Source organism: Bicyclus anynana, chromosome 1 (assembly GCF_947172395.1).
Source record: "Bicyclus anynana chromosome 1, ilBicAnyn1.1, whole genome shotgun sequence".
NCBI classification, from domain to species: domain Eukaryota; kingdom Metazoa; phylum Arthropoda; class Insecta; order Lepidoptera; family Nymphalidae; genus Bicyclus; species Bicyclus anynana.
This window is the reverse complement of record NC_069083.1, coordinates 11,472,257-11,498,032: the sequence shown is the minus strand read 5'-3', so window position 1 is coordinate 11,498,032 and position 25,776 is coordinate 11,472,257. Positions and strand designations below refer to the sequence as shown.

Genomic DNA, 25,776 nt, shown 5'->3' with positions numbered 1-25,776 from the left:
TTGTTAAGCAATTTTCCTCGAAGGCCAACTTGCACGTCGTAAAAGCGAACAGTTGGGTAAACAAACCGAAGTTTCGATCGAAATTAAGATTAGACAAGACATTCTTGTTCTTATCGGTTCCTTTTCAAATAAGTTTTCAGTTCGAGTGCTTATACATTTTAATATGTATTGCTTAGTTGACTTAGGAAATTTCATTTGGAATTACCAGAGTCATGATGTCGAGTTGGTGAAATTATTAAAAGGGTACCAAATCTGTTGAAGATTTTTTCTTTTATCTCGGTTAAATAACTCATAAACCGCATGTCTGTTTATCCTACTAATATTGTAAACGCACAAGTTTGTATGGATGTTTGGATGTGTGTTTGTTTGGATGTTTGTTAATCTTTAACTACTGAAGCGATTTGGCTGAAGTTTGGAATGGAAATAGGCTTTACTCTGGATTAACACATAGGCCCCTTTTATCCCGAAACAATCGTTGGATTCTCGAGATTTACGAAAACTGATGATTTTGATGATATAAATGTTTGTTACTCTGGCTAAAATTTGGTAATGAGATATAATATAGCCTGGATTAACACATAGGCTACTTTTTGCTTGCTTGTTAAACACCATTACCAAAAACAGATCCAATAATAAAATAATACAACAATACGAAATATTTTAATACAAAAGATTTAACTGAGCTCAAAATTAAACAATTTTCGTAGGTGTGAATATGCTGTTATTATGATTACTATATACGACATATTGGTACATATAAAATTTGGCAACATAAAACAATCTAAAAATGTTAAGTTTAATACTCTTTTTATGTATATTTTGTTAAAGAAAGGTGTTCACTTTATCGCTAGCGAACAATACAGTAGAGCTTACCTGGACTCGACGGCAATTTGTTGAACAGACGTCGGGATATGAGGGCATTACAGTGACACTTTTGAGGCTTCAAGTGGAAAACTGTTTACAATAAAAGAAGTAACAAAACGAAAATCATTTTATACACAATGATCATTTGTGTACAAAAATTGTGTACAAAATTTTCATGCATATGTATTATGTATACACAAATAAAGCTTTTATTAATTAGCTACTGTCCACGGCATTGTCCGAATGCAAACGTTTTTATCCCTCGGGAACAACACTGTTCTGAATAAGAAGTATCTTACAATATTTCCTGAACGTTTTAAAATGCCATAATACGAATAGTCAATTTTGGATTAGACCACAACTGAATATCAAGGATTTTTTATATGGCTGAATATAAAGGCTGAAAGTTAATTAGCTTAGGTTTGGGAAAACTTAACTTCAAATTCTTGACCAAGATTTCCTATGAGCATTTTTCGCCAACTTGAAAATAATTCAGTTTGTTTTTACAACTACTAGGCTTCTCAGTTGAGATATGAAAAATTTTGACTCAATACTTTTTTATTTGCTCTTTGTACGCTGTTAAAATTAAGGGACTACATTATTTACCTATCTTTCGTCGATAAATATTTGCTACGACGATGCCATGCGGATTCTTTAGAATTAGACGCAAAAGTGTAAAAAGGTTTTCTTTACAGACGAGATGGTGATATCATCGAACAAGTATGAGGTGGTGAACACGGTGATCAGCTCGTTTGAGAGTCGTATGGCGCTGACGGTACGTAAACTGTCCTCGGCTGACGTTGGTGGATACAGATGCGTTGCGAAAAACTCTCTTGGTGAAGTCGATAGTGTAATAAGACTCTATGGTAAGTTATTTTTGATGTTTTGTGACATTATTATTAATTTATTTAGTAACTAGCCGACGCTTCGCTGCTTCATCCACGTAGTTTCTGTTCCTGTGAGAAGAGGGTGATAAAATATATGCTATGGTACTTTCTGGATCACTGGATTTACTGAATCCATACTGAAAAATTTCTATTTTCTAGTGATAAAAGAAGGTTCAGTAGATTCAGAGATTACCCCTATTTTACCACAAATTTGGCTAAACCCATTTTAAACTCGGTTTCTATTTAGCGGACCTCGCCTTACGGCTCGTACCCTAAAAATACAGGTCTTTTATGGATCTTTTTAGCCCCTTGTATAACAATCTACTATGTTGAACAACCAAAAAAAATTTTGTTGGATTGTTATTATAGAAATTGAGTTGATACTTTACATATCAATAGATTTAGGTACTAGGAGCTTATCACTAATGTATATGCAATGCGACCCACATGTGCATCGGTGCATAAATAAGCCGGGCTTAAGATCTATCGGAAATGAACTACAGGATACTAAATACTGTTAATATTACACACCGGATTGTAGTTTCAAGCTTTACAATTACATTTATCAATTTTTAATTTAATCTATACCAATATTATAAAGAGGCAAAGTTGGCAAAGGGGTAATCTCTGGATCTACTGAACTGATTTTGAAAATTCAGTTCAGTTAAAATTCTCAGCCCATAGTTAGTAAGTTAGTAATGTTGCGCCCCCGTGCCTGTGCTTTAAGAATATTATGCTAGATATTTTTTGTCAATACGTGCCTAAACGCTGTCGGCCATGATGGTCTATATTTTCACTGTTTCATGACGTCACATTAACACTAAACCTTAACCAAACGAAGTGTTTGACAAAACTATTAGTTAATAATTAGTTTGACGTTTATTTTTTAGTGACATCAAGTAACATCGTGACGTCATAAAATGGACGACAACGTTTTTGACATTTGGAAGAATTGATTGAATACATAATTTTTAAATTAAGTTTTCTATGAAATCCTTAACTTTTCTTAATTGATATCGATATATTTCGGATCCTTATTTCATGTAATACGAAATTAATATTATTTAAATTAAATTTGATATGAGTCAACTATCCTATTTTGAAATAATCTAAAAGTTATAGTAATAAAACTTTGGTATTCTGATTTTTTTGACAGAAATACCCGGGCCTTCACATAATACGAGCCCAGCTGTAAAGAATGAAGATTTTAAGTATTCCACTCCTATTGAAGGACCAGACAACCAGTTCGGTTCAGCAGAGATCTCTGATGATGAAGACGATAAAGAAGCCTACAGTGACATTGACACGAAAAGTCATAAATTCCCACTCACCAACGACAACGTCACTCCCAAAAATAAAACACTTCAAGTCAATACTACTAACTTAATAAAACAAAACCTTAGTAACAAAGTACGTAAGATTATAAATAAACTAGAATCAGAAGCCAAAAATGTTATTAGTAATGAAGGTACAAAATATTTTTCATACATGACTAATAATGTTTACATATTGCTTTGTATAATTATTTACTTTTTTTATTAAAAAACTAGTTTGTGACAAGTTAACACCCTACCGGCAAAAACTTACCGCCAAGCGATTTAGCGTTCCGGTACGATGTCGTGTATAAACAGAAAGGTGTGTGGATTTTCATCCTCCTCCTAACAAGTTAGCCCGCTGCGATCTTAGACTGCGTCATCACTTACCACCAGGTGAGATTGTTAGTTAAGGGTTAACTTGTAAAGATTAAAAAAATATATATCCGAGGAACCTATTAGGTTTAACATGCATAAATGGTTTCGTTACAAACAATGTTAATCATTTAGAACTCTACATAATATTATGAATAATCAGATATATAATATTCAATGATAGCTTAATTATTATCAAAATAATCTCCCATAACAATACATATTCTAAATATTGAAAATAATCCCTACTTATATAAATCCCTTTGAAACCATAATGTGAATGTAGTATATTAAAGGTATATAACAACGTTAAGTTGATAAAGATCTTATATATTTCGAAAAGTGCTTGTACCGGGTGAAGCAATCTTGATAATTACTAGCTCTTCCTCTGTAGCCCGTAAACTTAATTAATTGAACATTTTGAAGTGCTCGGAAATTGATATTGATGCGAATGTTCCGGTATTTTAATATTTTAGCTATCAGAGTTTAATGAAACAACGCCATATTTGCGGACTTTAATTTATTAAACATGATAAGTATATAAACACTACCGGCAAAGAGGTATGCAACGCAATTAAGCGTTCCGATATGATGCCGCGTAGAAACCGTCAAAGGTATAGGTAAATTATACTTGTATTGTAACATTAATATGAGACTACAGTCTCCAAGTAAGCACTTGAGGGATATCTTGAATGGGGATGATGACTAAGTTTGAATATATTGATTTTTTGACATTCGGGTAAATAAGGTCAATGTTAAATAATTTATACGTAAAAAGCAAAAAATGTTTGGATGTTTGCAAAATAAATATGATTATAAATTCAAAATCAATCAAAAATCTTTTATCGTAACTAGATAAAAAATCATACAGTTTTAGCTCCCTTACATTAAACGTGACTTTTTAATATGTGAACTATAAACCTAAACGCACAAATAACAAAGATATCGTTACGTGACAATGACGTCATTAATTCGTTCCATTTTGTATGGGGCGTTTTTCAGGGATTCGTGGCAGTGCTGCAAATAAGACCCTTTATATCCTTGTAGCTCCGAAAGTAATGATCGCAGATATCCTGTTACTTTTCCAAAATTTCTTTATTATTAGCATACTCCTAATTTATAAACAATTTAAAAAAACTGTCATCATCCCTATTATAAAAATACCTAAACAATAATAAAATAAATGAAAATCATAATCAAACTTTAATATTTCCAATCCAATGTTTAAAAAATAAGTACAAATCTTGGTAGTTCTAAGTATGTAGACATGTCGTACCATATGTATGTAGATATTGTAACTATGTAAAGGATAATTTGTAAGTTGTACTCAACTCAACGATGTTAGAAGAAAAAAGAGGTAGATAGGTTACATAAACCACATCCGAGGTTTACAACTGGCACACAAAAAATATTTCAGCGGCGTTGTCAACGGCGCAATGACAGTGCGGCGACTGAGCTCAGGTTTGCTAATTAGCAGAGTTTTAACGTGCCTTTTGGTCCGCGTTGCGCTCTCTATCTTTTTTTTCTTCTAACATCATTGGTTATACGATATTTTTTTCATGTTGTGTATCAAACTGAATTGTTTGGAAATCTAGCTTAAATTATCCAATGTGTAAAAAGTTTAATTATTTAGTTGAAGAAATAAGTGATATTATTTTTAAATAATTGTCAAATATTTTCTTAAATGTACATAAATAGTATATTTTTCGTGTAAGTCTTCATTTATTTTATTACCTAAATGGAAGTAAGGGGTTTGCAGGTTATGAATAAATATTTTGCTTTTCAATTTATTGTGTAGACAATGTTTTCTTAAATTGTCGAGGATGGAAAATGGAGAGTATTTTGTCTGTCTGTAAAACAGATTTGTCAAGTCTCCGCTTAGTAGAAAAAAGTCTTGAAAAATCTTTAGTTTAATTAATTAATATTAAACACTGGCGAAAATTTAATAACATCTGTAATCATGTAATAATATTATATATAAATATCTTTAAATATTTAAAAAGACAATACCTACCTATATAAAACTGTATCACAACCATGTAATAAAAAATATTATAAAGTTGTTATCAAAAATGTTAACTAATGTTTATACTTTAAAATATATTAACTATTAAAATTATACGGAGATGTTTCATTTCCACGAATACTAAATAATGCTAATTTAGGCAGTCTGGCAAGTTTTGTTACTTTAAAGTTTAGGAAAATTTCAAGTGTCTATCGTTCGTTATCAACCCATATTCTGGCCCTTTGCTGAGCACGAGTTGCCTCTCAGAATGAGAGGGGTTAGGCCAATAGTACACCACGCTGGCCCAACGCGGATTGGCAGACTTCGTACACGCAGAGAATTAAGAAAATACTCAGGTATGCAGGTTTCCTCACGATGTTTTCCTTCACCGTTTGGGACACGTGATATTTAATTTCCTAAAATGTACACAACTGAGAAGTTGGAGGTGCATGGCCCGGACCGGATTCGAACCCATACCCTCCAGAATCGGGCTAGCAAGGCCATACTATGAAATAATTATTAGACTGTATAGGCCATAGAAGCACAGATGAAGATTATCCTGAATTACGCTAAATAACGTATAGTCTGGGTTAGATCCAGTTGGAGCTACCACCACCACAGCTAAAATACGTCTCCTATTCCGATAGGATAGGATAGGATTTGGAAAAGATGCTATGTTGATGCAGTACACTCTGGTAGTCTCTATGATATTATTTTAATTTTAAAATATTTTATAAAGAGTCTGCCTTGCTTGCCTTGAGTCTGCGTGCTGGTAGATTATTAAAAAAATATTATCTAATACGAGTACCTAGATAATAGTTATTCCCCGATTTTAATGAAGCCAATGGGTGCATTGCATCTAAAAGGATGTTTTTTATATGAAGTCGATAAACTTTTTTTTTTCTAACAGGATTTTCATACGGTTTTTGCCAACAGATACATTGGTTTATGTGAAAGTTTAAGTATTTAACTTAAAGTTTTGTATGAAATCTTCAAAAATATGTATTGTACAGGGTGCTGGGGTGTATTTCTCATATCTAATTAAAAATGTTGTGTACTAAAATTAATATTTTCGAGGTAAATAATGTTTCTTTTGTAAATAGATCTTAAAATGTGTCCCATACACGCATCCTTATAATTATGACGTAGCCAAGTTTTACGTTTTAAAATGCAAGGATAGATAAAGGCGTGTGTTACAGGGATAGTCGGAATTATTTGAATTACTTTATTTTATTTTTAGTTAAAAAAATAGTTATGCAGATCGGCCTCTATATCAGACACGGGTCCGATAGGAGTATTTCCCATAACTTTAAGTTATGGGTGATACTCCCGAGCACCCTGTATAATAATACATAATAGACATAAATATGTAGGTAGAAAAAAAGCGGGACAAAGTACAAAGAATAAGTCAGTAAGTTTCAACTCTAGCTCTCGGCTGTGGTTTGTTTCAAGTTTCCCGAATGTGGCGAACTTCTTCCGCCTTTCATTACAAGTGTGCGAGCAACTTTGCCATTTTCACCTCAGCCTACCGCCGACACGTGCGGCTGTAACGTGTACGTATGCAAATCCGAGCTAAGCTCGCAAATAATGTTAATTTTCGTATATGATATTTCGTAATGCCTGCGTGTTTTCAAAGGATTTTTGGAGTTGGTAAATATTAGGGCAGGATTTACAAAATAAAACCAACCCGCTATAAAGAGCTTTTTTTTCTAGTGGAGAAATAATTCTCGTTATTCGCCATGTAGTACAATACAATTATTTGGTAGTTTTACCTGGAAAAAATTCGGGAGTTTTGAAAATTTATAATACCTATTATAGACTTTTCTCCTTTCCGACTATTTATTATACAGCTTGGCCTTACCCCTCTCATTCTGAGAGGAGACTCGAGCTCAGTAGTGAGCCGAATATGGGTTGGTGACGACGATTATACAGCTAATATATTTATTAAGCAGCTATTTTGATCGTAAAATGAGTCTGAAAGGAGATATTGTCAAAAAATTGTTTTTAGACTCCATTTTTCTAAAATGGCGACGCGAATGGCAAAGACACGAGGTGGCAAAGTTGAAATTCGCAAAGAGCTCATCGAAATCTATAAGATTACCAATTTCCAAAACTCCCAGAAATTTTTCCAAGTAACCTCAATTTTTAGCACCAAATGACTTTACCAATGGGCAAACTAGCAGGTTATGTCGGATTCCTACCGACTAAATAATTTCCAAGGTTTGTCAAGCTATCTAAATTAAAGAGTCGTTGTCGCACACAACCACAAATTAGCTAAAACAACATCATCGCGGACGCGATAGACGCTCACCCATCCCAGTATTGACCGCACCCGATGTTGCTCTACTTAGTCTCTACCATCAGCTTGTATCCGTCTACTGCTGGACAATGGCCTTTCCTAGAGCGCGCCATCACACACGATCCTCCGCCTTCCTCATCCAGCCACTTCCCACCTTCTTCTTGTCGCTGGTCCATCAGACTGGAGGGCGTCCTACACTACACTTACTGGTACGTGGTCTCCACTCCAGAACACGTCTGAACAAGCGGCCATTTGTTCTGCGACAGATATGGCCTGCCCACTGCCACTTCAGTTTGCTAATCCTTTGGGCTACGTCGATTAATTTAGTTGGTCTCCATTGATGGTATTCTACATGGTAGGGATATAACTTTAGAATATATACTGACGAAGTAAGACCACCGAAGATTACGACACTGGTGAGTGCTTTTAAGTGTGATCATTATTTATTTCATTTCACTATCATTACATTTCATTGTCATTATCATTTTATCACACACTTTGATTTGTTTAATGGCGATAACGACAAAGATGCTTAAAAGTAGTCGTCATACTAAAAAAAGAATGCTGTTTTATTTAATTTATATAATATCCTTAATATTATTAACCTGCTCATCACTCAATCACGCCATACGTAAACGCAAAATTGACGTAGTACCTTTAAGTATGACTATAAAAATGCTTACAAAAAACTTACTGAAATCGGAGTCTCCTATAATTGCGCTATATAATCGATTCGAATACATATCAAGATATGTAGATATTAATTATACAAACATAATATGTAATGAGGACAAATAGACTAGAAAACACTAAACAAACAAAAAAGAGAACGCATAACTGCACTCTGCATACGTGTAATCATCTAAGTATAAAGTAAAATGGCAGAATAAAGGTAACACTGAGCTGAATACGTTTCACAACTGAGACAAAGCAATGTAAATTCACAGACACATGCGACGAAAAAGCAAGCCTTTGTGAAACCCGAACTGTGCATGAATACGCTAAACCATAAAACTTCACACAAGAACGCCTTTTGTTTCAATAATATCACCTGTGACGTGTAAATATACAAGGAAGATGAAAGGTACAATGTTTACGAATATATTACAATCCTTTTCGTTTATTAAAAATAACAATGCAAAATATTTTTCATATCTGCTACTAGCAGCAGATTTCACCCGCGTAGTTCCCGAATACGGTGATCAAATATAGCCGTTGACACTCATAAATAACGTGGCTTTTTAGTAGTTAAACACACCACCATACACTTTATCTCTTTAAAATTATATTAGTATTTATTAATAGAGATATACTATCATTAATTAATACCGTTCTAAAATTTTAAAAGTTGTATCACGGCAAATCTACAAGTAATATTTAAGCTACCGAGTAGGTACTTCTTGATGCTATTTTTGATTGTTTATTCTTTTTTTTTTTGGAGTTTTTTTTTTGGAGTTTCTCTGCGTGATCGAATCAAAAATGAGGAGATCCGCAGACGAACCAAAGTCACCAACATAGCTCAGCGAGTCGCGAAGCTGAAGTGGCAATGGCCAGGCCACATAGTTCGAAGAGCCGATGGACGTTGGAGTCCCAAGGTGTTGGAATGGCGACCCCGCACCGGAAAGCGCAGTGTTGGTCGACCCCCCGACTAGGTGGACCGAGGACATCAAGCGGATTGCAGGAAACCGCTGGATGCTGGCGGCTCGAGATCGTTATGCTTGGAGGTCCATGCAAGAGGCCTATGTCCAGCAGTGGACATCCATCGGCTGAAAATGATGATGATGATTTTTTATTTTATGCTTTTACGCGGTTTCTTTGAAAGACAACTATGGCGCTAGACAAACTCATCAAACAAAAACTTATCTAAATACAAAATGTTATTCACTTCGACTTAACCGTTTCCGAGACTTCAAGACTTATAGACAAATAAAAAGCCTCTATACAAGAAAACGTACGAGTATAATGTTTTAATATGTAAAAAGCTTTCAAAATTTTAGATAATGTCCAACTCAATAGATATTTATTGTATTTTTTCAAAATTTTCACATAATGAATCACAGTAATGACATATTGTTGGAACATTTCGCAGCGCGATCGGTCCACGTTTCGGTTAATTAAAACACGTCTGAATTTGGCGCCGTAAATTTTACATTCCCGCATTTTTTTCCCGAAACTTTTCGACAGCGCTTCCAGTTGTGTTTATTTACGAGCGTTTGCTAGAACGGACGGACCAACAGCGCTTACATAGCAACGTGTGAATAAGTTAATAAGTTGAATGTAAATTCACATTAAAGTATTCGTTTTATTTAATTCTTTTTTCCAAAAATTTCATTATACAAGGTGATTTCTTAAACCGGTATGGATGTACGGAGTGCAACTTTGGGGTACAGCATCAAACTCGAATTTGGAAATTCTGTAACGATTCCAGTCAAAAATGATCGCCTGCATCGTGAACTAAAATTAAAACTATGAAGACAGAACTTGCACACTCAATGAAAACATACCCAAAACGTATTCGTAAACATCCAAATCAACTTACAAGGAACCTAATGATGAAGAAACCCTGTACATCTTTTAAAAGGTTCAAGAGACGAGCACCACAAGATGTCATGAAATAGACACTACATTATTATATTTGAGCAAATCACTGGATTTTGTACTTAACACGCCTTAAATTCTTAAAATCCCGCTGAATTTCTCACGACAGATTGCAGGAATAATGAGAGATTAAAAAAAAATAATAATTTTAACAATGAAGATTTCATTTTTTATAGACTATAATGAAGAATAGGTGAATAATGAAGAAGACTGTCTTTGTATATGTAATAGGCTAGTTGACACTTTTTTTAATTATCTTAAATTACTCATTAACGTTCTACTAGATTGAAAAATATATCATATTTTTTTGAGACGTGATTACATGAACATTTTAATTTTTAAATATTTTTTGATAATACGAGCCAAAACGCAAATATTATATCAATTTACAAACCTCGATAAGTGTACAATTTTTTAATCGTATCATCTTAATAAAAAAATAATAATTATTGCACTCTTAGCTTCTTCTACAAAACAAATAAAAAATTATTTATAAAAATAGTATTAAAGTACGTTGGTAATTTATTTCGTAGTATTTAACAAAAACTAGATCATTAAAATCATAATTACTGCAGCTACAGCATTGAAAAAATTGATTCAAGATAGAAAAATCCGAAAAAAAATATAACTTGGTCACCCTAGGGATTTTTGGAAAACTATTCAAATCAGTTTTAGGTAATTAGGTGTATCTATCGTTTGCGGTTAATTCATTAATTACGGGACACCCTGTATAAATAATTTTAGGAAGGAGATAGGTTATCTAGACTTTGAGACTTCAGTAAAATACCAGTTGTTATTTTGTGGTAAATGCACCGTCATATAATATATAAAATTTTCGTGTTGTGTTGTTTGTTACTAAACGGATGGACCGATTTTTATAAAATTTTGTGTGCATATCGGGTATGTCTGAGAATCAACCATTTCATACCTAGTGAATATATTATAATGAGGTAAAACAATGTTTGTCAGATCAGTTATTATTACTAGGAAGATCTTGAGACGTAATGTTTCACATATATTCCATATTTGACTATATTGAAATAAATTGTGATGATAATTTTAATAATATAACTGGCCAACTCAAGCATTTTAACATAAAGTGATACTTAGAGAAAACTATAAACAATAAATATGACAATTCGCCGGAAAATATACTATCATAGACGACTACGAGTCAAAAAGAAATTAAAAATTAATTAGTAAAAATAATTAATTATTTATCTAATCCATGTTTTTATCAGAGACAATAATAAGTGTTAATGTACAAATACAAGTACAACAGTGGGGACTAACTGTGGTAACGAGAAAATAATCAATCTCCCAAGTCCACTTGGAAGCAATCAACGGTCTGTTTATTGCGTCCGTCCAATCCGATAAAAGAGCGATATATCAAAGACGTCCGCGGTTCAATTACTAGCCAATAGACCGATGAGTCTGCTACAGCCAGACATATCTCAGCCATACATAGCCTCATTTTAGAAAAGCTGAAAGTTTGTCAACCTTTGGTTCTTATAATAAGTAAGTACTCGTACTTAGTTAAATACGATGATGACTTTTTGTTGAAGTAACATCTACAATCGCTCCGCTACAGGGATTTAAAGGGTTAATATTTTCACTGCCAAGGATAGCTCAAAAACGCTCCATACTAAATGGCACGAAAGTATGACGTTATCGATGGGAGAGATCTTTAAATTTGTATGGGCGTTCAAACAAAATTAATCTTTGTTATTAGTGCGTTTATGTTTAGGTATATTTCATATGATGAAAAATATCACATTGAACGTAAGGAAGCCAACATTGAATTAAAACATTGAGTTAAAAGATGTACAATCTGGATCCTAAGCCTAACTTCTAAACTTTAAGCTCAATAATTGGCTATCGTACTTACTCGCACCTAAAGTATGACCATTGGCTGATAAATTTATTGCCTTCCTAAAATGAGGTAAGTGTGGCTATCGCAAGCTTTCGCCCCACAGTGTGCTATCTCTGAGACAGTAATCGAAAATGAAAATGTCTGCTGCAGGCCTACGACAATCAACAGAATGACGCGGTCATGTCAACAGTGAAGATTGGACTAAATCGATACTAGTGCCTATTTGTATAAACACGCTATGTAAGCCTGAACTTCAGAATTGATTATTGTCCATATCAAACGAATCTCATTAAATTCTTAGGGCTATGGGTTTTAAGAGCCGGTTTCACCACCTTTGGATTAGTGCCTTAAGCGAGTAGTTACAGGTATTGTCTTTGTTATTTGACAAAAAGTACGAATTTGACAAAACGCACGTTTACCATATCTGACACTTGTGCTGAAGTTAACTTATCAATTATTATACCTCATTTACACTCTCGCGCGAGCGGCAAGACGAGCCGCAAGGTGAAGTACGGGGCGAATGTGTAAACAGTGCGCTCGTAGTTCGTCTCGCCACTCGCGGCGCTCGCGCTCATTTACACTCTCGCGCGAGTGGCGAGACGAGCACCAAGGCGAAGTACGGGGCGAATGTGTAAACAGTGCGCTCGTAGTTCGTCTCGCCAATCGCGGCGCTAGCGCTCATTTAGACTCTGGCGCGAGTGACGAGATGAGCCTCAAGGCGAAGTACGGGGCGAATGTGTAAACCGTGCGCTCGTAGTTCGTCTCGCCAATCGCGGCGCTTGCGTTCAGAGCACGCGAGATACGAGGCGCGAATGTAACGAGGAGCTATTAGTGGAATATAAAACTTCAAGTATAGGAACTAGCCATGCCCAAAGTCTACGACGTCATCGACGCCAAAGTACGAAATATTAGCCAAATCAGAAAATATTTACACAACCTAATAATCAAATATCACGATAATAATAATAATTTATGAACGATATGGTTGTAATTGGAAATGTATAGATATTTCCAATTAAACCACAGTTGTTATCGTAAGATTTGTTGTAATCGCTTAAAAGTAATCAATTAACAATAATATAAAATAAAACAACATTTGAAAAATAATTATTAATAATATGTTTCTAAATAACTAATCCAACTCTATCATCAGATCATCGTTGGTACCATATTTTTATCGAAGTACTTGTTACTAATTTGCGTCCAATGAAACTTAGGAAAGATAGCTACCTTGCTAAGCTGCTATTAACCAAGTTATAACAAATACATAGAAACAAGGCAAGTTATATAAAATCTTTTATCATTTGTAATACTAGCGTGCATATACTTCAACTCCATATAAAATGACGTGAACATGAGTGTGAGGTTATCTAATTTCGTGGATGTCGCACGTCGGGAGGTATTAACACAATTACCTGCTAAAAGCGTCGACTATACTCAAACGGAGGTTCGACCTATGAAATAAAATTAACACGGTAACGATATTTAAAAACTATATATTTTAAGTTTAAATATTATATTTGACAAAAGGGTTGTTTCGAGTTTGTATGGTGCCTTTGGGTACGTTATATTATGTACAGTAAATTCATTAAAGTTACAGTAACAATTTTTTTTTTATAGTTTTTTTTTTTTTTAATTTATTTTAAATAGTTATATTTTTTAATTGTACACAATTACTTTAGTAAGACGACGACGGCAATACAATGACATAAACAATGATGAACATTGACATTGACAAGTGACAATGGCAAACCATGAAACTTGACATTTAGAAAGATTCGTTCCGAAAGACAATATATTTTTTGCTCTTCTTAAATAAGTAAATTAATTAAACTGAAATATTTTCTGTTGAAATGTCTATAATTAAAAATATAAATTACATTTTATGCTATGTTAAAATAGTTGTGTGATAGAACATTGGGTATATGCAAGAATTTTTGAACAAAGCATTCAGATGCACATTATAAGCACAGATTACTATAAAATAGTATCGAAAATTTTGGTTTTACAAATGGTCTGTAGTAAAAAGTATTTATTCCAAGGTTATGCAATTATGTTTTTTACAAGTTAATTCCTTTGAAACCACTGATAAATATAATTTAATCGTATTTCTGTATTTTTTTCAAGTTTTTTGATATACTGTACAAGGCCTAGCCAGAAATGAAACCAAAACAAAACCAGCCGATGGACGTCACATGCCTGACGTCAACTGTTCCAAAACAACGGTCTTGAGCCGTTGAATTCGTCTCCACAACCTCTTCGATGTTGTCAGTTCTAAGCCATCCAAGCCAAGCCAACCGAAGTCGCAATTTCAGTTCTTTGGGGCCCTTTCATCGGCTCTTCGAACTAAGCTTCTTGTCCAATACTGCCATTAGCATTCATTATATCTGCATTGAAAATTTCCATACAATCCTATCCTTCTACGTTAAAATATGGTAAACGTAACAAATTGTTTTACCATGAAAGAGAAAATTTGAACAGCTTGAAGCTAATTTCGTGTGCGTTACGAGAAATTAGGCAATTTGTTCTCGCCATTTTTACGAGTCTTTGTGCAGGAATATTAGCTGAACATTACTTAGTGTATTATTTATTGCCTGAATGTATGGGATGGATCGAGATAATTCTTATCGTGTATTGTTTGAATAATTCATTTTATTTCGCATGTTACTTAATTGGTACTCTTACGTACCTCAATAGTAATACATCATTTGGAAAAGCATTTGGTTTTTAGGGTTCCATGCCTAACCTATAATATTTACCTTGTCGGGTTACTTTACTGTCTGTCTGTCGTCCTTTCTCTTCGTCAAAACCTACATGACTCGCTATCGAGCCAAGTCTTCCTCCTTAAAGGAGCGGGGATATGCAGCTTTGACCCACCACGCAATGTGGGAAGTAATTTAACACCAAATCAGTATCGACTATTTGCATAACTATCATAGTTGCAGGCAGCTATCGGTGAAGGTGTACTATATAACACCACGCTAAAATCTTAATGAACAGACGTAGTACAATGGATCGAAACAGAAATCAACTATACTCCAGGATTGAAATAACTTCGCAAGTTACGAACAATAACCGAGTAAGTTTCAGTACAATTCCATCGGGTGCAAGTGCAGAACATTCTCAAGGCTTGTGCACTTATTCATTGAGACCGGAGTAGTTATTGTGAGAAACGGAACGGGTTTAGTTCCAAACGAGCACTACGACCGTTCGCCTAAACCTGGTCACCGTGCCTAATGCGAAACGATCTAAATACTCCGGCACAATCCTACAAATGGGATGTAAGCCTCTCGTCTACCTAAAATCTGCTTTAGTTCGAACATTTGCATATTGAACTGATTTGGAGATCTATTTTTGTACATACATAGGTATTTATTGATCGATCAGATTGAGTAGGTAGTAGTAGTAGTAATAAAACAATCTACGACATTATTTACTTTATTTTATTTTTAAAAAAACACATGAATTATTCAATAGCCTTTAATAATTATACTGACTCGCATACATTAATAATTAACACATTAGCTACTTTTTATATCGGAAAAATCGATGGCTCCCGAAGGATTTGTGAAAAACTAAATTTCACGCGGACGAAGTTGCGGGCGTCCGCTAGTTAGTTAATAGCCTATTTTAATGACTGATAATATGGCCTGCCTTCGTAAAGTAGAGATCCGGCAATCAGTTCCAAAGCAACTTAGTGGGCTAAGCTTGATTCTGTAGTGGTCACTGCCAGATGCGTATGATAATTAACTAGGATAGACATCTTATCGTGGTCTCATACTCACGGATATTTAGGACCACCCAACTCCTAATTAAAGCAAGAATTTATAAGAACACCTAAAAGCTCAATATATCATCGCCCAGTCCAAGATTCGAACCCAACATATTTCCGAGCAAAAAGACTATACCTCTCTGAAAATAACGTAATTTCAACAGAATTCCGCAGCAAATATCTGACAGAATCAATTCGGAAACTCAATCGGCACCTGTTATTGAGAACGTGACGAAAAGCCAAAGCGAGCGCATCCGTCCAAGTTTGCCGCTTGACAATATTTTATACTGCGATGAAAACTGCAACCGCATTTTCCTAACTTTATCAATTTACACGTTGTCCCGAATTTCGTCTACATAAATCACACTTAAAACTTAGCGTAGGTATACAGAGGCATAAATATCAGGCTATTTTTAATGGCCCACTAAGGGGCTTACCTTCATAAAGAAGGGGGATCTGAAGCTGAGGTCCACCACGCTGCTCTGATGCAGGTTAGCGAGATTATCATCATCATCACTATCAACCCATATTCGGCTCACTGCTGAGCTCGAGTCTCCTCTCAGAATGAAAGAGATTAGGCCAACAGTCCATCACGCTGGCCCAATGCGGATTGGCAGACTTCATACACGCAGAGAATTTAGAAAGTTCTCTGGTATGCAGGTTTCTTCATGATATTTGTCCTTCACCGTTTGAGACACTTGATATTTAATTTCCTCCGATTCCGGAAAAGTGTGGGTTCGAATCCAGTCCGGGGCATGCACCTCCAACTTTTCAGTTGTGTGCATTTTAAGAAATTAAATATCACGTGTCTCAAACGGTGACGGAAAACATTGTGAGAAACCTACCTGCACACCAGAGAATTTTCTTAATTCTCTGCGTGTGTGAAGTCTGCCAATCCGCATTGGGCCAGCGTGGCGGACTATTAGCCTAACCTCTCTCATTCTGACAGGATACTCGAGCTCAGCAGTGAGCCGATTATGAGTTGAATACGATGACAAAGAGGCGATTGTGTGTGAATCTCAATAAGCATTACCTTATTATCTGTCTGCAGGCTACTTTCACGCAAAGGTTTTTCTTTTGGTAAACGGCTTTCTTTGTCACAAACTACCTTCTGTATCACTCTAAATAATTTACCAATTTGTTATGCCTAGTGTTTAAACGATAGTTAAGTGCAATATGCTTAATTTAATAAGCATTAAAACCATTCAAACAATCTGTGTTATACTACGAAGATTTTTCTTCCAACATTCCAAAGTTTCCATCTATTGAATGAAAATTATGTTTCTAACTACTTAATATAACGTGGATTGGTCCTCACTAACATTTCTGCAAACTTAATTCGTCGTAGTAATGCAATTATAGTCTGTACTTTTCCCAGCGCGCTCGCTTCACGTTTCGGTTAATTAAAACACGTCTGAATTCGGAGCTGTAAATTTCACGTTTGCCAGTTTTTTTTTCAAAACTTCTCCACAGAACCTCCAGTTCGACGATATTTACGACCTCTCGGATTGGCCGGGGCCGGACGGTTCGCTTAATCTACTATATTTTATCCCCTGTCAAAAAAAGAGGTAGATCTGCTTAAAAGTTATCTGTATGTATTTCTTAAACGTCTAAAATAGATCAATTTCGATGACATTAAACAGATGTTTATCGTCATAATCTTTTTTTTTTAAGTTATTTTTGGCATATCTATTTTTTTTGTTTACTATGAGTACTCGAACTAGTCGGGAAGAACTGTATTAGGAGTGGGTACGACAATAGACCAAAGGGGTGGGGATCGTACCACCACCCCTCGGTGATGAGTCCGACCGCTCTTACAGTTGAGATATTGGGGCTATAAATATTCTCCAGTAAGTCTTGTTTAAGGATGTTGTAACTGTATGTTTTTGAAAAAAAGGAAATATAAAACATTCAATAACAACCACACTTAACAACTTAACATCATATTTTACTTAACAACTTAATTTTATGTTTTGGCACAACCTAAAAGGATCCAGCTCAGCATTGTGCTGCTTATACCAAGCAAATGTTAGACACACAGCGCTGATTTTCAGCTGAAGACCTAGATCCAGATGACACTACGGAAATGCGTGAGAATTCAGTTATGGTTAAAATGCAAAGATTCACTGCATCCCGGCTCTTTGTCTGTCCCAGTTGTTAGACTTCGTATAATAGTAGTAAAACTAGGTCTAACTATATACAGGCTGCTCGGGAGTATTTCCCATAACTTCAAGGTGTTGACAAGTTCACTTATAGGAGCCGAACTGCAAACTATTTTTGTTTTAACTAAAAAACAATCTTTTTGGGTTTTTCAATCAATAAATCAATCAATCTATTTATTTTTTTGGTAAATGTATCTTGCTAATTTGGCAAGATACATTTCATATAAAGTAATTCAAATAATTCCGTCTATCCATGTAACACACGCCTTAATCCTTGCATTTTAAAATATCAATCGTAGTGGTAAGTCTGTCGACTATCGACGAGATATTGCAACTGGCACTCCGCACTTCACTAGAAAGCTACTTCATGATATTTATCAATGAATAATGTTGGCTAGGTCATAAAATAAGGATGCAATCTATTTACAAAAATATATTTTTTACTTCGAAAATATAAATGTTAGAACCTTAGACATTTTTAATTAATTTTCCTTAGAGAATATAACCCTAGAGTTATGGGAAATACTCCCGAGCAACCTGTATAGTTTGACTTAATTTATTTGTGTGTGACTAAAATATCGTCTGAGACGTTACTTAGACTTGAATTATTTGTGCTTAGTAACGACTTTAATTACAGAATGGTACAATCGCTGTACGGCGACAATGTAGACAGACATAGTTAACGTAATGAAATGTATGCATGTTGTCATAGTATCCATCAGCGTAACTTATGGTTTGGGTGCACTGCCACCCTAGCCAGGTGGCACGTCGATTCTCTTTCTACGATCGCTAACGCTTCGAAAACTAGAAAAATATATGAGAATGAAACTATTTAAGTTTACATACGTTAACAAAACAGAAGCTGAATATAGTGAACGCTAAAAACCGTGACGTATTTTTTGCGTCGGCAACACTGGCCGGCCTTCCGTTCAAACGTCCGCCATTATATTCCCACTTCCACTTTCCAACACCGCACAACCCAGCCCTTACAAATTTCCCTACCCAAGTCTGCTCCTACATCATCATTCTCAATCAGCCGTCTCCAATCGAGGTTGGTCCTTCGCGCTACCCTGCCACATCACATAGCTTGAAAAAATTAAAGGTGGTATACGATGTAGCAGGTCTACGAAGACAGTCCACATGGTGTAGCAGTTTGCTACGCGTAAGTAACGAGCAATGGAAATACGCTATGTAGTGTAATAAAATAATTAAGTATATAAAGCTCGTAATTAGTATTTTAATTAAAAAAATAAACCATTCATAAAATTAATAATTAATGCCTAGGTATTACGACTATCTATCAAAATATTTATTAATTAAACGTAAAATAAAAAAAATACAATAGTTTGTTTTATATACGCATTTATATTGAGAGAAGGTTAAAGTACTAGGTACACAATAATACACAAGAAACACAAATAATACACAATATTAAAGAAAGGTAATACACATATTTATCAATTTCACAGTACACTTTCATCATCATCATCATCCATCATCATATTTGAATTTAATCGTATCCAAACTCAGTTTAGATCGTGCCGCGTCGCAAGAAACAGGTCATGACTAAGGGCCGCGTATGGATCCAAAACTACTCAGGCATACTCCTCCGACGTTGTATCACGTGAGTTTTAGCCGTGTTTCCTAACAAATTAATATCACCATCATCATCATCATCATCATCATCATCATCAACATCATCATCATTATCATTAATAGCCGATGGACGTCCATTGCTGGTTAAAGGCTTCTATATGGACTACCAAAGAAAACGGTCTCGTGCCGCCTGCATCCAGCGGCTGGTACAGTATATATTGAAATTACTAATAATACACTTTGAAATATTTTTTTCATGTTCTCTACCTCAGACGCGCGCGCGATAAACGCCAACTTTTCCACTTTATTATTACTACGTTAATATTTTTTTCTAGACCATGATGTAGTCCAATTTAGCGCTACAGTACGGTATACAGTAACCGAACCGGTTTTCATTAACAAACTACTACGTTGTTGCAGCGTTATTTTAGAGATGGCGCTATTTGAAACTTGAACTAAGTACTTTATTATACAATAGGCAATCTTTAATTTTTAGTTGCGCCATCTAGTCTAATTTAATAGTACTACGTGGTACACAGCCACCGCGCGGGTTTTCATTAGCAAATGTTATTACGTTGTTGCAGCGTTATTTCAGAGATGGCGCTATTTAAAACTCGAAGAGGTACTTCATTTCAGTAGACTTTAATTAGGCATCTTTAATTTTTAGCCGCGCCATCTAGTCTAATTTAGGAGTACTACGTGGTAAGCACACACCGTCAAGGTTTTCATAAAGCAATGTTATTACGTCGTTTTAGCGGTGTTTCAGAGATGACGCTATTTAAAACTCGAAATGTTTTTATTTTATTTAAGGTTTTCTATGCAATTATTTATCAGAACAATTATTTAAATTATTTATAATAATTAGTGATACGAAAGTTCGAAACAAGGGATTTTTACTTGGGAGTCCTAGGGATTCCACTTAAATTCCCATTAGAGGAAAATTTATATTTCTTATTTTCGTTTATCAACAGATTAAAGAATAATAGGCAAATAGAGCGCACGGAACACGACGGTGTCGTAGCCATTCTAAATAAAAAATTCAAAATGAATACATTCTGGAGTCAGTACGACATGAAGCGTCGCATCAGTAATTCAAAATTATTCAAGAAAAATGGCGCGTCTTATGATTTAAATATTTTAAAAACTGTTCATAAAAAGGTAAAGAAATACGATATTTTATTTTTTGATGGTAATTATTGATTATTATATCAATTTACCTAATTGTTGTCAGAGTTAAATTTTAAAATACAGATTATGAAAAAAGTTTGTGTATACGAAATTCAAGGATGACATTTCTGTGCATTTATTATAATAATATTATTCCAATAGAACTTTATCTTACACTTATCCTCTTTATTATTCTCGTCGGTAGTATTCTTATGTGCATTTTCTAAAAGGTTCACCTTTCATTTCCAGCTCATTCGTCTCGTAATCCCATTTCCACGAAATAATATTGCGCTTTGCTACATGATTTACGAAAGAAAGGAAAAATTATATCGCAGACATACCTACCTATGCAGACTGAATACAATTTGAATAAGCAATAAAACTTAATTATTTGTATGTATGTGTATTACTAATACTATGGTTATTTTTGTTTTACGCCACCTGCTGATGTCCTTAAGTTTTCCTAAACCGAAGGTTGCCTGGAAGAAATCGCTACTTAGCGATAAGGCCGCCTTTTGTATGCTGATCTCTTCTTAATTTGTTTTTTATTTCACTTGTTTTTGTCTTTGTGGTGTGCAAATAAAGTATATTTATCTTATTTATCTTAAAACTTACCGGCAATATCATTAGCCTATTAAGATGATAAAATTAAAATTAAAAATTATGATAAGAGCCGTGATAGTCCAGTGGATATGACCTCGGCCTCCGATTCCGGAGGGTATGGGTTCGAATCAAGTCCGGGGCAATGTACCTACTACTTTTCAGTTGTGTGCATGTTAAGAAATTAAATATTACATGTATCAAACGGTGAAGGAAAACATCGCGAGGAAACCTGCATACCAGAGAATTTTCTTAATTCTCTGCGTGTGTGAAGTCTGCCAATCCGTGTTGGGCCAGCGTGGTGGACTATTGGCCTAATCCCTCTCATTCTGAGAAGAGATCAAGCTCAGCAAAGAGCCGAATATGGGTTGATAATGATGATTTAGATGACCCACCATAGGGTCAGGCATCGATATATTATGAGAGAAGATTTAGAGCTTTAACCCACCACTCTGCTCTGATGCGGATAAGTATTGACTTATAGGACTGATGTCTATTTGAATGACCCATTAAAAGGGCCAGTTCCCCTTGAACGAGTGACGATTTCTAGTTTACACCCACCTCGCTTCTCGAATGCAGATTGACGAGCTTAGAAGATAATATTGGTAGTTATTCTACACACACACACTATCAGATGTCATCTTCAACGATTTTATACTATTGAATATGTTACGTGCCTACAAAACGTACGTGTGTACAAAAAGTGATCCGAATTAAGCTATTCCACTGAGCGCACACATGCAAAATTTTGTGATAAATTTATGTATACAGAGATATACATTTCTTGAACACACACGATATTGTAGAGTATTTAGGTATTATTGGTAGTATTTAGGTATTACTGCTAGTGACATGTCTAATGGTAAAATATCTTTGATTATTTTAACGAGTTCAAGGCACGGGGATGTAACGCCACCAAGTTCCAAACTCCAGGCTATAGATAATATAATAACCCCTAAGTTACTTTCACAACTTTTTTAATATTGGGCACGCACGAGTTATTCAGCTTCCTGTGGAAGTAAAGAACACTCAATTTCTAATAGCAATAAAGAATGTATGAATATGTTATCCTTTGAAGTACTTACTCACAAGGTAGTGCCATGTGAGTAACTTTGATTAATATTTTATCAATACTCATTCACAAATCACTCAGGGATAGTGAAGTATCTCAACAGTGAAAGAGTTTTGTAAACCGGTTCAGTAGTTTTATAGACTATTCAATGCATACAAAGAAACAAACAATCAAATCTGGATTTACTAAACAGATTTTGATAATACTTTTACCAATATAAAGCCACGTTATATGTGAGTGTCATATATTATATTTTATCTTCCTATTCCCTCTAAGAACTACGCGGGAGTAACCACACGGCGTCTACTAGTATTCTTTAATGTTGTGAAATGTACAACTTGAAAAAAATTCAACGCGAATTACGGTTTCGGATCATAAGGTCCACGGTTCAAGTCAGTGGCGTGTACAAAGTTTTTAAGTAGGGTACTCGCAATAAAGGATCGTAATGAGTACGTTGAAACGTTGGTCGCTTTTATTACAATACATAGACCATCTGATCTAATACAGAGACCATCACTATTTTTTGAGTCCATGAACCCGCATAGAATAATCATGGACCTAATCTCCAAATCCCCTTTTTTTCTCTCAAGAAAAAGGCTTGATCGTACATTGGTCTATAAATTATGCTGTCGACACATTAGAGTAATTACTTATTTAATATCTATCTATATGAATCATATTTCAGATAGATTTATTTATACTAATAAAGAAATTTCTAAACACCCATGTTTTAGTGTTAGATTTATTTATTGCCTGTAACAAGTTTGATTTATGCAATCCATTCATTCATTTTAAGCGTTGTTGATGGCTAGTGTAATAATCAAACAATTCGATACTGAAACAGCTTCGCATTTCCACAAGACTTTCAATTGAACCAGAGGATTTTGAGTTACTTTGGCCATATAGCCCGTCGCCTTCCCGATAAAATAAAAGTAATAGTGGTGGGCAAGGTGGAGGGGAAACGACCACGCGGCCGATCACCTACCCGCTGGTCTGACCAGGTTAAGATACTCACTGGACTCCCTGTAACAACCTTTACAAGCAACAACCTTTTTTCGAAACCTCAGGTATGAATATTATAAGATATAAAGATAAAACACCACTGCTATCCAATTACATTTTTTTTTCGGAAACGAATATTTTTTTGTTTTGTCAATTTGGATTTGTTTCCGTAGACGCCGCAGTAGGTCCAACAGCACAGTATATTTTATAGATTTTTTTTTATTGAGAAAGAATACAATAAGAAACTTAAGCTAACTTGTTCTAATAATTATAAAAATCATGCCCACGTGGAATGGTGGCAAGAATACTGGCTGCATTTCCGCGCTGGACAGCCAGGCAGATCCTTTGCACAAAAAATGAGCCAGCCCTTCTGTCACCAGCCGAGGCAACTAGCCGCGGTGAAATGATTCGATAAAATTTTTTGGCACTGCGACTCCATGATCCAAGGGTCTTCACGGCAAAAAGTACAAATATGTAACTCTCTGTCAGAGAGGCATACTTGAGCTCTCTCGGTCTTGATTCTGTCTCCCTGATATGACACGGTGCTAATGTGTCAACGCATGTAGCGTCTCACTTTAGGGCCCGCCCCATTACCCAGGGAACGTCATAAAATATAGATAAAATATGACGGTGCTACATTCTAGGTAAAGTTTAAATCTAATTGGTGTGTAACTCGGGTTAGAGCACGTAACTCTATGAGAAGATGTAAAGCTATCTTCAAGACAAGTCCGGTGCAAGGAATCAGCATATTCATGCTCCAGTGACGTCGGTAGGTACATAGATTTAGCGTGATAATGATGATAACTTGAAAACATTATTCTATTAGCTTATTCAAAACAACTAATAGGTACTCGTATTTAATCACTTACTTTTTCTTCATATTATAAATAAGTCAATTGTTTACTTGTTATTGTTAATTTTTGGTGTCATTTCATCATTAATTCAACAATTCTTATTGTATTCTTATTCTATCATAAATATCACGTGTCTCATTTATCAACGTACTCAGAGTTCATGTTTTGATAAACCACGAAGAGTTCGTGTATCAATTATATTTTAGGGAATACGTGATACGAGAACTGTTACCTCTTAGACTTTAAAAGTATTTGTGTTATTAAGGACATAACGTTGATTAATAGGTTCTAATCAATAGACGATCACATACTAATTAAAATATTATATATATAACCTTTGGAAGATCAGCACTTCATAAAATGCATGTTTTATAAACTTATATTAATTATATGAGGCATTTTGAAACAGTTACAGTGTGAAGTCTGCCAATCCGCATTGGGCCACCGTTGTGGTTATTAGCCTAACTCCTCTCATTCTGAGAGGAGACCCGTGCCCAACAGTGAACCGACCATAGGTCGATAATGATGATTATCAAATATTAGGTACTAAGTATTATAAAATCTAAGTATATAAAATAAAAATCCAATCCAATAGTGACTTGACAAATGATAGTTTGTCAAGTTGTTATTGGCTACTCCAGAGAAAGTTCCTGCAGGCCTAAGATATCGGTCATAAGATAATTTTGGCTACATATCATGTCTTTTTGTAACGAAAGAAAGAGTGAAATCGGTTCAGGCGTCTTTAAATAAGTAAAACTAACTAACGCCGCGAGGTTTCACTCGCGTGGTTTCCGTTCGCTTAGGAATACGGGGATAATAGGTAATATATAGCCTTTCTCGATAGATAGGTTTTTTATCACTGAAAGATTTTTTTGAATCGGACTAGTGGTTCCTGAGATTAGTTCGTTCAAGCAAACAAATAAAAAAACTCTTCAGCTTTATAATACTAGTATAGAAAATTAAAAAAACCATTATGGGATATTACTAACTGCATGGAACTATTGAACATTGTCAAACATTTCAAAGTTTTCAATTATAAAATCCGAAACCATCAACAATGTGTAAAACAAATAAATTGGCTTTTTATCACTGAAAGATTTTTTTTAAATCGGACCAGTAGTTCCTGAGATTAGCGCGTTCAAGCAAACAAACTCTTCAGCTTTATAATTATATATTATATAGCTTTATAAATTTTCTTATACGTACTGCAAAGATGTGGAATGCTCTTTCAGCTTCCGTTTTCCCCACCTCCTACAACATGGGTATCTTCAAGTCAAGAGTGAATAGGCATTTTCTAGGCAAGCGCGTTCCACCATAGGCTGCATCACTGCTTACCA

The 25,776-nt window shown here is 35.0% G+C and overlaps 1 protein-coding gene across 1 annotated transcript in view; it reads left to right on the top strand.

Annotated features, from left to right (window-relative positions):
• The window catches only part of LOC112054830 (lachesin-like), a 36,303-nt gene extending 30,745 nt beyond the window's left edge, over positions 1-5,558 (top strand). Inside the window, exons 8-9 of the mRNA XM_052881432.1 lie at positions 1,560-1,730; positions 2,908-5,558. Of these exons, the coding sequence (XP_052737392.1) occupies positions 1,560-1,730; positions 2,908-3,293 (557 nt within the window). The 3' untranslated portion in view covers positions 3,294-5,558. The remainder of the gene's footprint in view (positions 1-1,559; positions 1,731-2,907) is intronic.
• The last annotated feature ends 20,218 nt before the right edge of the window (positions 5,559-25,776 follow it).